We start from the raw sequence: 16,392 nt of genomic DNA, 5'->3' as shown, positions 1-16,392 counted from the left end.
AAGTCCGATAATTAGCATAATTTTACACTGTCACTTCACATAGATATAATGATACATAATGACATTGGTAATAGTTAAGCCAGAATACAAACATAGCTGCATAACAAGTAAACAAAACATAAAAAGACAAGTAAGAAATAAATAAAATAAAACCGGTTTTTGTCTCAAGCCCCGAACTCCAGTTGACCTAGAGAAGGCATGAAAGTAGAAATCACAGAGATCGACGACGCTTCTTTTCGCGTTGAGCAGAAGTCGGCTCGTCGTCACTATCCTTCTGGTTCAGCCTCACCATGTGTAAACGAAGCAAAGCACGTGCGGCCCGAACCTCACACCCAACGCGACTATTAGCCATAGAATTTCGATCAGGGCGCTTGACTCCAGCAGCACGTTTAATGATCTTTCTGCGTCGATGTACTCTCTTCGAAGCCTGGTACTCCTCGTTCTCGTCATCACCGTCGTCGGACTCAAATTCCTCATCTTCATCGGTGTCAGCAAGAGAGTTGTCCAAGCTCGACTCCCATTCGCAATCGGTCAGCTCATCAACAGTGGTATCTCCGGTGACATTGGAGGTCTTCTGGCGTTGTTTGTTCCAGTATTGACTTTCGATCCGCGAACCAAGATCCACGAGCATACTCGCAGTTGTAGGTTCAGGCGTACGCACAAATGTATGGTGCGTGCGTCGCTTTCGGTAGCCAATCAGGCCTTCTGAGGAAGGGGCACTGGAGCGAGGAATATTATCCCATTTTCTGGGGGCATTCACAGGCGTGAAGTTGTTGACTGTGCTGCCGGGCGAGTGGCAATAGGAAGGCTCCGAAGATGAGTCACGGGTACTGCTGACACTGTCTGCGTAATTGTGGCGAGCCACCTTCGCGTGCGCCTGGCGATATGGGATGTAGTCCACGGTAGATACATTTAGGTTGGTTGAACCTGAACCTGAACCTGGGCTCTGGGTAACATCGGACGACGATTCTTGGTCCTTTTCGAGCTGACGGTAGTTCATTGCTGTTTGGGTCGCATTGAAAATAATAGAGCTATCGAGTTTGATATTTGGAAAGTCTCGTGCTTTCCCACTTACAGTTGGGGTGCAGATCGATGGGAAATCGGTCCCGAAGAGTGGCGTCAAGACGTGGCGGATGTCCCAGCAGAAGGTAGCTGCTACTGCCCGTGCTGCCTCATAAGGCATCCAGTATCCTGAATCTTGGTAAGCAGTTGCTCTTGAGTGGGTTCATTTTGGATGGAGTTGTACCTTGAGCGGCGAGGGCGCCTCCGGTGATACTGTGAGAAATACCTCGTAGGCCATCATTGTAGGCCATAAGTTTTCCGGGAGCAGTCTGAAAGGCAGTCTGTTAAAATCTTTCACTAAGGGAAAGGTTTAGATTACCTTTGTGTATCCAGTGCACTTGAAAAGATGAGTGATGCGGACAAGTCCAATATTGTAGTCCCACATTACCATCCACTTGACATCGTCACCAGGCTTCTGGAATACGTAGTGGAAAGCTAGAAGGTATTCAGTATATGCGACTCAAATCGGTCAGAGTTTTTAAAGGCAGACGTACTGTTGAAACTGTCACGTCCTGTCTTCTCATGGAAGTCTTTCTTCTGACTGTTGTATGGAATGTGTCGAGGATAATCGGCAATATTTCCCAGAGGGTAGAGTCTGAATTCACGGTGAATTTGTAGGAGTGCTTCATCGCGTTCCTCGCAGGGAGGATAGCGAACTTCACCCTGGGGCTTGCCAGGTCTAAAAATAGCACCGTCCTTTGGAGTCTTGGTCTTTTTCTCGCGGGCTGGCTCTGGCACCAAATGCAAGCGGGTTGAGGGACTCTGAGATAGTACCGCAGTCGAAGGGGGTGAGTGGCTCTGAGATGTCAGCGTAGGCGAGCCAGCTGAGTAGCTCTGAGACGGCTCAGGGCCTCGGTAATGGTAGGTCCACGTTCCCTGAAGCGGTTGCTCATCGGTACCCTGAGGCGGTTTCTTGGGGACTGGGTCTTCAGGCACCGGATTCAGCAGGTCCTTGATAGAAGACATGAATATTGGATTCAATGTGAAATGGAAGGAAGAGAAATATTCGAGAAGATGGGGATACTGGGAAGGAATGCAGACAAGATCGAGGAGATAGACGAGTTAAGTGAAAGAGTAGAATAAAAGGCGTTTATCAGAGAATCTTAGCGAAGCAAAACAAGACACAAGGCGTCTCTCAATGGAAGAATCCACGATCAGAGACACTGACAGTTTGATGTGAGATCATCCCCCACTCTTTGTTTTCCTGGGTTTGTTCCACGCCTTTCTAAGGGTGAGTACAGTTATTTGCTTGATAACAGGATATTTGCTTTCTTTGAAGTATTTTCGACAAAAAAAAAGAAGAAAACGCGAGGGAAAGGGACGTGGAAATGGCAATTGGTGAGTTTATGATGTTTCTATACCCCGACGACCCTCGGGATCAGGGAAATGCACTGTTGATCGTTGCCTAACAGATTTCAAGCATCACGAGGAGCTTCAAAGTCGGACGAGTTCCCATTGGCCTGTTTGTCTCTCGAGCTATGATGTTTCCTGTGAAGACCTTCGACTCTGGACTGACTGACATGCAGTGTAGATGCTGCTCATGGATTCCGTGATGCCCCTGTGGATGAAACCCGTGTCTTTGAGCTTCGAGGCCTGGTTTCACCGTCATGGATGTGGGTACCCAATACCTGGAAAACCGCCCAAAGGGCCTGCTTATGGGGTATTTTGACGCCTGTTTGGTTGCCATGTGGATATCTTGTGGCGGTGATGAAATGGAAGCACTGAGTTTTATCACCGCTTCTCTTCATACCTCAACATGCATTCAAACAGGCTGTTGCGGCCGTCTGCGCCATGCTTAGGTCAAAGACCTGGGTAAAACGACTATACCCATTCCAAAACGACCTCCCATACTGGGAGTACAAAATGCAACCCTCGCACCCGCTTTGTCCCGATACTTCAGCAAAGAGGCTTCATCGAAAGGATGGGAAAGGGATTGACGCCCCATGTCAGAGCGTTGGCCTCGGCGCCAGTAGAAATGGCGGCCAAGGTGCTGCAGTGACCGGAGATTTTGGGTGATCATCCGAGAACCAATCACATCCAGATTCACCTCCAAGTGGCTTGATGATATGGGTATCAAAGAGGCCTGAGACCAGCGGATGGCTGCAGGGCAAATCTACTCCTTGTATAACGGCCTGTTGCATGGCTTGTTGGCGAGTCCCTTGGGAATCTGCAACATCTGAGAGTGCGGTGTTATGTACAGAGATAGACTTCTGACTGGATCAGAGATACTGACAGTAGATCATGAAAGACGTGAAATCATCTCACAGAACATCTGTAACTAGATGATCAAGGGGGAGATTGAAAGGGTAAATTCCCGTTTTCGGCTGATGTAAACGAACGACCAGTTTGGGAAGCACGACTAATCACATATATTAGAGACCGCTCTTTCAACTTTTGAACTTTTGAACTATCTATCAACAATGTGGATCTCCGTGCATCCATCGGCTGGGAAGCCTCAGAGAAGCTTCCATGCATACTTCGATGCAGAATGACAGGTCCTGTACACCGACAACGGTTAGACCGAACCCGCTTTGTCTCTCCCTGTGTTAGACTATACCAATAATGACTTACATTCTAGTTCGCTTTCCAAGGTTTTTCCTATTGTATTCACTGCAAGTCGGGACTGAACTCTGAAAGATACAGGGAAACAAGGGGCTCTTCTCCACTGACTGCGCAGGGAATTTTATTGCAACCTAAAGGCCGAGCACAGCATACAACGATGCAAGGGCAGGTACCAGATATATTACACTTACACCTCTTTTAGTTCATGCCGCTAGCAAGTGTGACCATGTTCTGTCTACTTGAGTGCTATTGGCATATTTCTCACAGATCCAATGAGACTGCAGCCCAATACGAGTCTGAGACCAAGCTCAAAACCAAAACAAAACCAAAAGCAGTCAGATCCAAATGTCTCAGACAAGATTGGGTTCAAAAGAGCGGTAAAGCTGATCATCGTGTATGTTTCCGTTAGTTGTTCTTTCCGGCTTCTAGAAAAGGGGTATATCTAGGGATCTCGATTGGGATGTTGCTGTTAGGGCTCAAGCCTATCAAACCTATATCCGAGCCTCGGAAAGTGTGATTCCTTGGTGAATTCCTAGACAAATTGGACCCTGCTTTGTTGGATTTGATCATGGGTATATTTAGTGCCCGACAATTTAGGTCCAACCGAGAATGCGATTGCTCAGGGGGATACCAGAGACCCGACGTTCAATACTTCTTAATTTCCGAGTAATATAAAAGCTGACCTTACATGCACTCAAACTCTATTGGAATCTCATTGAGGATGCCTTGTAGACATGCATATCCGCGGAGTGAACGGAGTATATGCTCAAGATCAGTTGACAGCACTATACCGCCCAGACAGGGCCATAAATCAAGATATGATACTATATCATGTCCCGAGGATCCCTAAACTGGCAATTCTTCAACGGAAGATTAAAATCTTGATGCAACGGTCAACAAGGAAGACGCGCCCCAGCCCGGCCCGAATCATGATGCAGAGAATTGGCGATTAGGGGAGCCTAGACCAAGATGAAACTCAACGGCTGCACTCGCACGAAGTACACATGCGGGAGCGCGAAGTAAGTTGCAGGGCTCAAAACAAGAGCTACCTAATTGGTCGAGGTCGAAGTTCCTGCGCATCAGATCTATGCTGCTGCCCTCCCGGGTTATCAGAGGCACACAGCGCTACCCAGGTGTACTTCAGCTTTTTGGTCCAGTGGGGGCATGCTGTGCTTCTTCCATTATCATGCCACGGATTTTCAAGGAGACACAGCAGAAGAGCTTAATAATTTTACTAGGAATATCCATGACCAACGTGGATCCGAGTCAAGACGTCAAATTCGTAAATCATCTTGCGACAATTACATTACAACATGAACCCGGAAAGAAATAAACAGGGTTGAAGAAGACTGCATACACATGTGAGGGGGTTAAAGATAAATGTAGATAATAAAAAAGGTTAAGGGTGAAGTGAAGAACCATCGGCGAATCATCGTCCGAGCATTCAACATAATTTTTCGTCATCGAGATGAAAGATCAAGGGATTGGGGAGCCGAATATACATTCCAAATGCCTCCCAACAGTAGGAGAGCACCCCACCGCCGATCTTGTGCGTCAAAAACATCCGTTAAGAAGTGAAACTGTTTTCAGATCCTCGTCATAATTGCGGCTGGCTACCGTGCGACTCAAGACCTCTAAAGGAGACTAGTTGGACCTTTAAACAGCCAGAAGAGGCTCCCGCTCCGCGGCCTGCGGGGCGGACTCCACCGACTCCACGACCTGAGAGATCGGCTCAACGATGGGGGCCTCTGGGAAGTCCTCAGTCTGGATGGCAGGCTCGGCAACCGGCTCGGTCTTCACGGGGGTGGGGAGCTTGGTCATTTCGGGAGAGGCGGAGCGGCGGCCAATGTACTCCTGGGCCTTGTGGCTGTAGTCACCAACGTACTGCTTCATCAGGCCAGTGGCGTGCGAGGTGCGCTCGCCAGCCAGATCCTTCAACTGGTTGGTCTGGGCGCTGACAATATCCTGGAGGTTCTTGATCTGCTCGTCGATGATCTCACGGTTGCTGATATACACAAGAGGACCAATGTAGGCGGTAGTCACCCCGATCACAGTCAATCCCCAAACCGGGACGATGCGGATCAGCCAGTAACCAAGGAAAGCAGCGGTGAAAGCCTACGGTCCTGTCAGTTATGTTTTTGTAGTGATTATCTTAAAGCAACGTACTGCAACAGTGTGAACAACATTCTCAGCAAACAAGATACGCTGGAATTCGATCAGGAAAAAGTCCAGCAATTGAGAGAGGTCCTCGAGCACGGCCTCGTGGGTCTCCTTGGGGATTGTGTAGTATCGGCGGGGGCGGAACGAGCTGGCGATGCCCTTCTTGAGAATGACGTGCCCAGCAATCTCAACAGCGGCGGTCACTATCCATAGATTAGTCGCGTGATCTCAAAAAGGTGGGTCACGCGACCAACTCACCTCCCAACGACATGTAAAGAAACTTGAAAGCCCAGCGGAGAAGGGGTAGGTAACGGGCGGCAAAGATGAAACCAGTGATGCTGGCGTAGGAAACGGCTGTCGCGCGCGGTTGTTCCCACTGTTGATCAGAGGGGTTAGTAAAGCCGGAAGGAAAATAGGCCGGTCGATTTCGCATCTAAAGGGCCTCGCAAGACTCACGCTTAAAAGACTGTACAGCAGGGAATGGTAGTCTGCGGCATATTATTAGCTTGGTGAGCTACTTCTGGGGTTTCGGGTGAATTCGTACGGGTCAGAGGCTGGCCATTTTCGGTTGTAGTAGAGGGGGTGACACGAGAGTTCTTTAGCTCTTGCAGCTCTCCAGTGGTCTTGGAAACCTCAGACTTGACGTTATCGACAACCGGGCCTAAAAGAGGGGGCGAAAAAGAAAGCATTAGATCGACCATGTTCTAGAACCTCTAGCACAACGAATGCCACTTACCCTTGGTCAAGATATCTTTGATACCTAATTCGATGGTTCCAGGTCAGACATTATAGCTGGGATGAATAGCAGGAGCGAAGGGTAGGAATACTGCAAAAGAAATCACGAGTCAGCATCTTGCAGCAGTTGGGAGGAGTCGGTTGTCGCAGCTTGACGCTTTCTCTTAAAGGGGAGGGGGTAACATACCTTACTGCCCGAGTTGGGGTAGCTCACATCACCAGAATCAGCCATTGCGGTAATAAGTAGAAGTAGAATTCACCGAGGAAAGAAATCGTTGAAGTTGAAAGTGGAAAGGATGAAGGGAAAGGAAAGATAAGGAAATGAATTGTTTTGGTGTGATGCCTGTGCGTCCCGCCAAGGCAGAAAACCCCAATGATGTCAACTATTTCTATAATCAAGATATTTAGATTTAAAACATCTTTGTATTTCCTATAGAGCATTTAGAAGCTCTAACATGTTGCAGAAAAGGTGATAAAAACCTTATGATTCATCTTAGTGGTTAAATAGGGGGTACAATAGCTAATTCTTCACACGGATGGCCCGGCTATGACTATGACTATAATATGACTATCTCGGTACATAAATTTCCAACCTTTGGATATCAATGAATATGCTTTTAATTAAGGTTCCAACTTCCAAGCTTTTCCTAGTATGACAGTGGACAACCTCAGCCAGACATAGATGAAGAATCACGGTCGGAAGTGGCGCAATAACGTATCCAGTCAGAATCCGGAGTTAAGGACAGAGTCACTACAGGACTATAATATAATATAAATTGTAGGGTTGTCTAGCTGGGTAGGTAGAGTTATAAGTGCTAGGCTTGAGCATTATATGAAGATTATGTACTGATATATTAATAACATTATGAAAACTAGTCACATGAAATACGGAATCTCTGAGGTTGAGCGTGAAAAGGTAGGAATTGAGCCGAAGCATACTATTTTCATATCAAACACATTCATTCTATAAGTATCTTGATTAAATTTGAATAATTCCCATGCATCACTGCTTCAGTTGGTGGATGATATTATTCAATGGAATCTTGTACAATATGTATAAGCACGTGACCTACGCGTTTCCTGATTGGGATGTCTGTTTTGATCCTCGATCCATTCCCGAACCCACACACATACAACAACACACTCGCTGACAACTCCGATCTACTCATTTCGACACCCATGGTCGACAATCAGCAATAACCGTTTTTCCCAAACCCCCTTCCCTTTCGATCGCGCACTTAACTCTTCCCGTCACCCCACCTCGGCGCGTTGTTTACATCATGGCCGCCGCTGGCGCGAGGGCTCAAAAGCCCGTCGGCTCTGCCGCATGGATTGCGGCAGAGAAAGAGAACATGGCGGAACTAGTCGAGCAAGAGATGGAGGAGGTTGAATACCCCGTTCGGCATGAAATGGATTGGCTGAACGAGCATATGGCCGAAATCTTCTCCAAAGGTCAAACGTGAGTTGCGGCCAACTTGTGGGCACCGGGCTTGGCACTAACTCCAGACATAGTAACTTTACCGATGTTTTCAAAACACCAGGAAAGATGAGAGGTAAAACACCTCGCACCGCACGCAAGCGAAATGTGGAGGAAAGTCGAGTGGTGAGCCTATCACACTGGGTCCCCGCAACCGTTGCTAAGCTAACGCATCTCACAAGCCATTGAGCGAGATCTTTTCTTCGACTCCCAAGCAAGTCGAAAATAGGGCAAGCCCGAGCCCTTTCATTCATCGTGTCATCTCAAAATCCACAACGGCAACAACGTCTGCATCTCCCCGCCCCAAGGCTGTAGAGAAAGATGCGCAACCTCACTATCCAACCCTCCCTTCAAACCTCAACTCGTTCCAAACATATAACACAGACTCAGGCTATCATGGAATGGAAGATTTCGACGACGTAGTTTTGCCAGACACAGAGCCAAATACTCAAGTTTCCACACAACCGATGGAAGTGGAAGAGCCGACTGTGTTGAGTCCTCAGGTCGATGTCACGATGAGTCAGCAATTAGCTGAAGATTCCTTCCACTCTGCCCAGGAGAATGTTCGTGCGCGCGGGGAGACTGTTGAGCCGGTCAATGTGGATCCAACTCCCTCGCAGAAACGGACTGCGTCGCCTGCAAAGACGGCTGCTAAGGATTCAGAGCCAGAGCCGGAAATCAACTCAACTCCGACACCCAAGACCCAGGCTAAGGCGAAGGCGAGTCTAGGCAAGCAGAAGCAGGAGGAGAAGCCAGCAGACCCGCAAAAACCCAGCACCCCAGATGATGCCCAAGACGACGTTCAGGATGAGGCCGAAGAGGCGGTGTTGCAGTCATCCCCAGTGAAGCCAGCCGCTACTACGCCGTCCAAGGGGCAAGAAAACCAGGAGCATGAGGATATCGACATGGGTATGGAACATGACGCCAAAGAAGATACAATTCTCGACAACTTCGATGACATTGGCTCTCCCTCCGACAACTCTACTCCCGAACGACTACCGGTCCGAAAGAGCAGTCTCAGTTTTGCGTCTCTTCCAGCACGTGAACCTCTCACTAAGAGCATTGGAGGCTCACGACTTTCCCGTACCAGCCACATTGATCTTCCCAAGCTGAACAATGCCGGTAGACTCAGTTATCTGGGCAGACAGACTGGGAGTCACAAAACTACCCATGTCGCTCTGGATGACAACATTCGCAGTTCTGGTTCTATCGATCTTGATGACGATAAGGATGCAGAACAAGCTAGTAGATTGCACAGCACAAAGTCGACTCAGAGTCTCCATGAAAGAATCAGCATGCTTGGAAAGGCTCCGCCATCACGACCAAAGAAGTCGATTGCGGCACCGGTGGTGGGGCTTGTATCTGCTGGACAGATCGCTTATCCAGAGCTATCCGCTACCAAATCCGAGTCCAGAGTCGAGAATTCTGAGTCTAAGACTCGCATTTCGACTTCTGATGCTGCGCCCGCTGACGAAGACGATTGGATCCCCCAACGACCAAATCTCGAAAAGAGCAAGACCGCGGACGTTATGGAAAATCTTGACACAAATAGATTTCAATCTCCGGGCAAGAGGGATCCAGCCCCCCGTGTAGAGAAGTATTCTGCTGAGCCGGAGCGTCCCAAGTCATCATATTCAATCTTCTCTTCACCTCGTCCCCATGGTCATCAACAAAGCGCTTCTTTATCGCATATGACGCCTGCGGCGTCTACTACCCCCACTGGATCGCCGCGACGATATGATGGACCAATCAGTGCTTCGAAGACTCGATTGCAATCAATCATGAAGAGCGCCAAGGGATTGTTTACAAGCACCGGAAGCTCGGCAAGAATTGAAACATCTTCACCTGAACAACCTCGTATTCAGCCAAAACAACGAGCGAGTGCGGATAAGGGTGAAAAGGAACTAGAACGCCAGTCGCAGCCTCGTCAATTGCCCTATTCCCCACGACAGGAGGGTCGCCGAACTCGCAGTTCCACTGAAAAGGAGCAGAAGCAGCGACAGAAGGACTTGGAGGATCAACAAGCTGAAGAATCCCGCCAGGAGAAAGCCCGGGAACAGGAGCGACAACGCGCTATTCAACTGAAAATAGCACAAGACAAGTCATCCGTTGAGCCGGAAGAGCGCACGAGCACATATAGTCACAAGGCCTCCCAGTCATTACGGCCGCAGAGCCGCGAGCCTGAATCGGCCCAGGAAGTCTCGAGGATTGCCATGCCTCAATCCAAGCAGAATGATCGACGCCCTAAGCCAACTCGCGAGCCCATGCAAAAGCCCAAGCCACAACCTGTGTCTGTTCGTGTTGGTAGCACCCTGTCCCGCGCAATTCCAATGCCCACGGCTTCTACCAATGTTCAGGAAACGAGTGTCCCGGCACCTACACCGAAGCAGGCAACTCTGAAAAAGAAAGCCAGTAACAATTCTCTGCACACTGCTTCATCCAATAGCAGCTTCAAGAGCTCCGTTTCCAGTCAGACACAGGCTCAGCGAAAGGCCCAGCTTGCTAGCGAAAGAAAACGAGAGCAAGAGGAGAGAAAGCGCGAGCAGGAGGAGAGGAAGCGAGAGCAAGAAGAGCGTGAGGCTCGTCGAAAAGAGGAACAGAGGAGGGAACAGGAACGTAAGCGAGCTGTGCAACTCAAGCAGCAGGAGGAAGCACGTCGACAGGCTGAAAGTCGTGCTGAGGCGGACCGAGAGCGCCGAGAGCAGTCTGCTCAGGAGGATTCTCAAAGAGCGGCGAATAAGCAGGCAATTGAGAAGTGGCGAATGGAAAACATGCGGAGACAAGAACCGGGTGTCTCTCGACCTGCTTCGCGTTTGGGCTCTCTTCAACCCTATGGTCGATCTGTCAACACGCCTGCCGCTAACCCTGCTAAGCCGCCCAAGAGAGTCATGGACGAGGACGCAGGTCACAGGCCAGCCGTTAGGAAGCCCAGCAACGTTCATCCTTCTGGCGAGGCTAAGCGGGTCAAGACGGACGATGAACATGGGCAGCCCGTTCGAACAATAGGGCGTCCAGTCCGCCCGCCTAGCACCATTCGCAAGGTATGCATTTTAGTATTTTTCCCCGTCTTGATTTTATACTAATAAGGAATCTGATCAGCCTTCAACTTCATTGTTTGGCCAATCTGGTATGGGTCACCAGGTAGGCTCTTTGAAAATTGGTCAGCCTCAGAGACCCGGACATCCATTGGACATGTCCTCGTTAGCAAATGGCAAGATTCCCTTCGCTGAGCCTAATCGTGCGCCTCCACCATCGGCGCACAAACCCTCCGCTCCTGGCTCTGTCCACCGCAACCCTGCCCAGGCCAAACCCTCCCCCAAATACCCCAGTGGTGACAGTATACACCTTCCCGAGATTGCTACCGACAGCGAGGACGAGGATGACTCGGACTCGGAGATGTTCCCCGTACCCAAGTGGGCGCAGGCCAAAGAGCTGCAAGACCTGCTCGTTGAGCAGGACGGAATGGAGGTAGACTCGATCTTCGGACCGATTGCACCCTTTTCTTTGGAGGAAACTTTCAAGGCCGACAAAAAGATCAAAAAATACCGTGACAGAACCAGCAGTGCAAACTGGTCTGGTCCGGACGGTCTCACTCAGGAGGAGATTCGGAAGGATGTGGCTGAGCGACAAAAATTACGTCGTAATGGTGGCTGGTCTTTCAACATTTGAGGTGACTGTTCCTGGAGTTGTCTAGATATCCTATTGGGTGTAATTTCGAACAGCACTGGCAGTTCAGGCGTTGGTTAATTAAGGGCATTGGGTATTATGTGGAGTTCTAAGGAGTACTGATTTTGGCGTTATGTATTTTTATTATCCAGTCCTATATCTGTTAGACAACAGCAACGAAGAATCAATGGATCCGGTCAAGGGGTCTGCATTATTGACCTGTGGAATCATATATTTTCATATACTGTGAATAAATGGCTCTCCTGTTGCTAGTAGGTACGGAGCACTAACCAGCCTATATATGCATACTTATATCTACTTTAATATAATCAATAAATAGTTGTCTTAACGTGAACCAGCATCATTGGTCTAGTGGTAGAATTCGTCGTTGCCATCGACGAGGCCCGTGTTCGATTCACGGATGATGCATTTCTTTTTGTTGTTCCAAGGGGTATCTTGGCTTCCCCTTAGCAGCGATTTCTGTCTCTTCGCTCTATTCCATTGATTTTTTTAAGAAAAAACCAACCCCCTGTGTCATTGGTGCTAATCAATCTCATTAATTATATCTCATCAATTATACTTTGGCAACGTGGTTGGTTTCTCGTGGCGTGCCAATGATATATATATCCACGTCAACTGCACATGTGTCCAGGTGTGGGTCGCCATATAGCCCAACATAATATGCATGGTATGCCAGCCACATACATATGTATCCTCTAGGGGTAGACAATGTACGTACTTCAAACTGTTGTATATCTCTGAATACAATTTAAAACCTCTGGGTACTAATGCACCCGTGCACCCGTCAACTTGAGTTTGTACATCATGAATTTTTATTTTCTGGCAGCATGTGTGTTTGCCCAGGTGCCCAGGTGTCCAGGCCGCATACAATAACAATAATTTAAATGAGAAAAAAACCGTGCACCTTGGTTGAACCTACCTACCTAGCCTGACCCGGTCGCGCCGTCCATACCGAATATTGTACAAAACTTACTTATATAGTAAGGTATTCATTCCATGTCGGGCTCCATATCACTTCCTCCGCCCTCAAGACCCTCATCCATAGCATCTGGGTTCAAATTCACTGCGTCTGCCGCAACACCCAATTTTTCATTAGGCTTACTATGGGAAACGGTACGCCACCCGGCTGCAACGGAGGGGTCCTTGAGATACTCAGACATGGGGAACTGCAGCCATTATTAGTGATTTTACATGGTGTGCAAAAAAGGGATACTTACGTAGTGATCGTTCTTCTTCATGGTGACAACCCAAGGGACATTATCAAATGTCACTGCACGCAGGCGGAAGTATGTATTGTCGGGGATCTTGCACACCTCTTTGACGAACAGGTCGAGATTGGGAGTCGGGGTGTCATTGACAGCAGTGATGAAGTTGGTCGGCGCAAGACCATAGTGGTAAGCGGGAGAGCCACGACTCTGGGACAATGGTCAGTAACACACAGGATATCCAAGATGAAGAATTGACTTACCCTCGCGCTAACATAAACCTCACTGTGAAGTTTGGAGATCTGTTGTCGAACAGCATGGTGGGGCCTCTGCAGAACAGCACCGCAGAAAACGACAGCCCGATCTGTCTCCAAATCTTCTGTCGGGACCGTGGGGACACGAATACGCATCTCCTGGCCGTTTCGGACAATCAAGGCCTCGAGGACCTCCTTCTCGTACATTACATCCAGCTCCGAAACCCGAGTAATAAGCTGTCCATCCAGAGTGAGAATGATATCTGCCTCTTGGAAGCTATCGGTAGGTGTCAAGTCTGCTGTTGGGCAGTCGACCTTGCGCACCATGAACAGCTGGTGGCGCGAGGGATTGGCCTGCGCAACCTTCTGGATCCATTCTTCGGATACGCCCATGATGCGGGCCTGACTCATCTGAACAACATAGCTCTCCATGTTTAAGATGCGAAGCTTAGGCGTGAGACCCTGCTGAACCTTTGAGGTGACGGGGAGAAGCGACGGTGTGGCGAATCCCAGATGGTACTCGACATCCTTGTGAGAACTGGGGGTTCGTTCGCCCAGGTAGTTCAGCCACAGTGCCTGGACCACGCCATCCTCGCCAATCAAAACACCGTTAGTACACTGGCCACTCAGACCCGTATCCACCGTGATGGCATCCAGATTGATTGCCCGATACCGAGGAGCAGATGCATTAGCTGGGATTGAAACCGTGGTAATATCGGTGACAGCAGTCTTGGCGACTACGATGCGGAAGTTCTGATTGAAACCGACAAAGATGGTATCCTGGCCCTGCTTGATGAATTCGGAACTGAGTCGTGCGCTTTGTACAGGAGCCTGCACCAGACTGGGGTCGTATTGAATAATAGTGTAATTTTGGAGCGGGTGCAGGAAGACAACCTTGGCAATGACGATGACCGAGTCGGCAACGGTGATAGTAATATCACAAAGATCGTAGGGCACAATGGCCCGCGAAACAACAACCAGACCCTTTTCGGCGTCAATCACGAGACCAAAGCCTGTTTTCTTTGCTTGTGGGTAACCGTCAAGTTTCAGAGGCATGGTGCATGAAACACGCACAAAGCTGCGAACAATCTCAGCTGCAGCAGGCTGACTTACGCCATCCAACTGAATGAAGTCTGCCTTGCGTGCAACAGGAGCTTCCGCAGGGATGGCATCTGCAAGATCAGAAAAGTCCCAGAGCCCAGTTTCATCATTACGAACCGCGAGACGCATTTTCGGGTGCCAATGACGGTCGACATAGACGATGCTGGTACCCTTAGTGTGAAGATCCCGAATATGGCGATAAGAGATGACCACCCGAGAGCGATCAGGAATGGTTCTCATCACCGCCACGAATTCATCCAAGTTTCGAGTTGGTCGCTTGTCAACCGAGTCGATGATCCATCCAGACAAAGTATTTTCTAGCTTGAAAGAACCAGCTGCCTCACACACATACACTCCACGGGTGGGAATGGCATAAAGGCGGGCTTGCTGGTAAGATAGATCATGGAAAGTGGCACCAGCAACAGTCACAAACCGATCGGGGGTGATCGCGTGGAGATCACCAACCTGACACTCGACTTCAAGATCCTTGCCTCCTCTTTGAACGAGCAGCTGAACCTTTCCCCCAACACTGGAGTCTAGAATATCATCAAGACGAACAAATTGGGTGAGAAGCTCGCCATTCACCTTCAACAGCACGTCACCTTCCTGCAGCTTTCCATCGCCAGGACCCTCGGGGAGAATAATCTCAGCGGCAAGCATATTGGTCTCCGCAGGAGCAGCCTTACGTACAGCAGCCTCCCACTCGGGGGTTAGGCCAAGACGACGACACTCATCGAACGGCTTGAGAATCCATTGAGTCTGGATGGTGCCCCGAGTGACGGGCCTGCCTTGTTGGATGCATTCCAATGCGCGAAGTGGGCGATCCAGAGGTAGGAAATAATCAGTTGCAGCACCATCTGCTCGACCTCCCGCTTGCAAAGCTACAGCATTTCCGTCGAGGTTGACAACGGGACTTCCCGAACTACCGCCACTGGCAGCCGCTGCAGCTTGAATATAGTTGGTGTTGAAATCACTGTATCCCTCTCCATACTCGGGTGCGTTACGATCCAATCGACTGATAACACCGGAAAGAATACTGAGCTTCTCGCCGGCATCGTTACCAACCACCCGAATCTCCGTACCGACTTGTGCTGCATTGGGTTGAAGCTTGAGCTCGGTGAGCTTCATGTACCGGATGGCCTTGGGGTCAAACTTGAGAATACCAAAATCATGCACAGGATCCCGATAAACAGGGCGAACATCGCACTATCAGGCAACCCATTAGCTTTCTTTTTGCTCTTGCCACCTTTCTTTTCATCCCGTGCCAGCCAAACTTACCTCTTCGTGATTGTCAAAGATGACATATCCCCAGAATGGACCAGCGCATACCACATGTCGGTTGGTCAAAATATATCCCCGCTCCGCATCCACAACAAAGCCGGTAGCTTGACTGCTCATAGAAAGGTCTGTGTCGAAGGAGCAGGTCTGACAGAAGTGAATTGACACCACACTCTTTACAACCGATTCGATAGTGGCCTGCCACTCCGGTGAGTCGGCCTGGGCAGGACCAAGAGCAAGCATGCGTCCCGCATCATCATCCTCCTCCTCGACATCATAGACGGTTCCATTGGCCGGGGTTGAGTCGCCGGGGGTTAGGACCGAGCCTTCAGGCTTGAGGTGTTTTGTAGGTCGATCCGCGTTACCAGAGACAGTACTGCGCTTGCGCTTGACACCAGCATCGCTATTCGAATCCATGGTTTTGGTGGAAAGGGAGGTAGCTCGGCGCGAGAATTGCAGAAGACTGCGAGGAAGTTGGAAGAGCGAAGGAGAGAGGCGACTAGGATTCAAGGAAGGGCCAGTGGGTCGGGAAGGAAAAGAGAAAGTAGTAGGAGCGACACGAACCGGCCAATGCACCACAGCAGAAGCAGTAGCAAAACCTTGGAAGCTCCTGGTCAACAAAGACATTCGCGCAAGATGAAGAGGCGGAGAGGAAAAAGGGAGTAGCTGATTGGTGGGCGCACCCGTTCACACGATCCGATCCCATGCCCGGACCACGCGCCCCATGCGAAGATCTGCATGCTAGATTACATAGTTACATTTTATCTAGTATATGAAGGATTAATGGAGAATGAATAGACCTTACTACTTAAAATGAGTAAAGTCTAGAGTGCTGATCCATTTTCTGTAGAAATATGAGTAGAACCGTCTG

The 16,392-nt window shown here is 49.4% G+C and overlaps 4 protein-coding genes across 4 annotated transcripts; 1 reads left to right on the top strand and 3 right to left on the bottom strand.

Annotated features, from left to right (window-relative positions):
- Positions 1 to 211: 211 nt before the first annotated feature.
- On the bottom strand, positions 212 to 2,028 carry N7520_004163 (uncharacterized protein; the record flags this gene model as incomplete). Its single annotated transcript, XM_057138098.1, has 5 exons — positions 212 to 1,191; positions 1,247 to 1,331; positions 1,382 to 1,497; positions 1,557 to 1,824; positions 1,999 to 2,028. 5 exons carry the CDS (start codon positions 2,026 to 2,028, stop codon positions 212 to 214), a joined length of 1,479 nt encoding a protein of 492 aa, XP_056998563.1.
- A 3,252-nt stretch (positions 2,029 to 5,280) lies between these two features.
- On the bottom strand, positions 5,281 to 6,751 carry N7520_004162 (uncharacterized protein; the record flags this gene model as incomplete). The annotated part of the gene is made up of 6 exons (XM_057138097.1): positions 5,281 to 5,739; positions 5,791 to 5,987; positions 6,043 to 6,160; positions 6,241 to 6,272; positions 6,329 to 6,488; positions 6,707 to 6,751. 6 exons carry the CDS (start codon positions 6,749 to 6,751, stop codon positions 5,281 to 5,283), a joined length of 1,011 nt encoding a protein of 336 aa, XP_056998562.1.
- A 1,048-nt stretch (positions 6,752 to 7,799) lies between these two features.
- Positions 7,800 to 11,665, top strand: N7520_004161 (uncharacterized protein; the record flags this gene model as incomplete). The annotated part of the gene is made up of 4 exons (XM_057138096.1): positions 7,800 to 7,978; positions 8,032 to 8,122; positions 8,179 to 11,049; positions 11,096 to 11,665. The coding sequence occupies 4 exons, from the start codon at positions 7,800 to 7,802 to the stop codon at positions 11,663 to 11,665; spliced, it is 3,711 nt and encodes a 1,236-aa protein (XP_056998561.1).
- A 1,007-nt stretch (positions 11,666 to 12,672) lies between these two features.
- On the bottom strand, positions 12,673 to 16,148 carry N7520_004160 (putative nuclear serine protease HtrA2/Nma111; the record flags this gene model as incomplete). The annotated part of the gene is made up of 4 exons (XM_057138095.1): positions 12,673 to 12,849; positions 12,901 to 13,098; positions 13,152 to 15,449; positions 15,522 to 16,148. The coding sequence occupies 4 exons, from the start codon at positions 16,146 to 16,148 to the stop codon at positions 12,673 to 12,675; spliced, it is 3,300 nt and encodes a 1,099-aa protein (XP_056998560.1).
- Positions 16,149 to 16,392: the final 244 nt, after the last annotated feature.

The sequence above is a fragment of the Penicillium odoratum genome, assembly GCF_028828045.1.
Source record: "Penicillium odoratum strain IBT 22623 chromosome Unknown utg000003l_segment0_segment0, whole genome shotgun sequence".
NCBI lineage: Eukaryota > Fungi > Ascomycota > Eurotiomycetes > Eurotiales > Aspergillaceae > Penicillium > Penicillium odoratum.
Note: the sequence above shows the minus strand (reverse complement) of the source record. Positions and strands in the feature narration are given on the sequence as shown.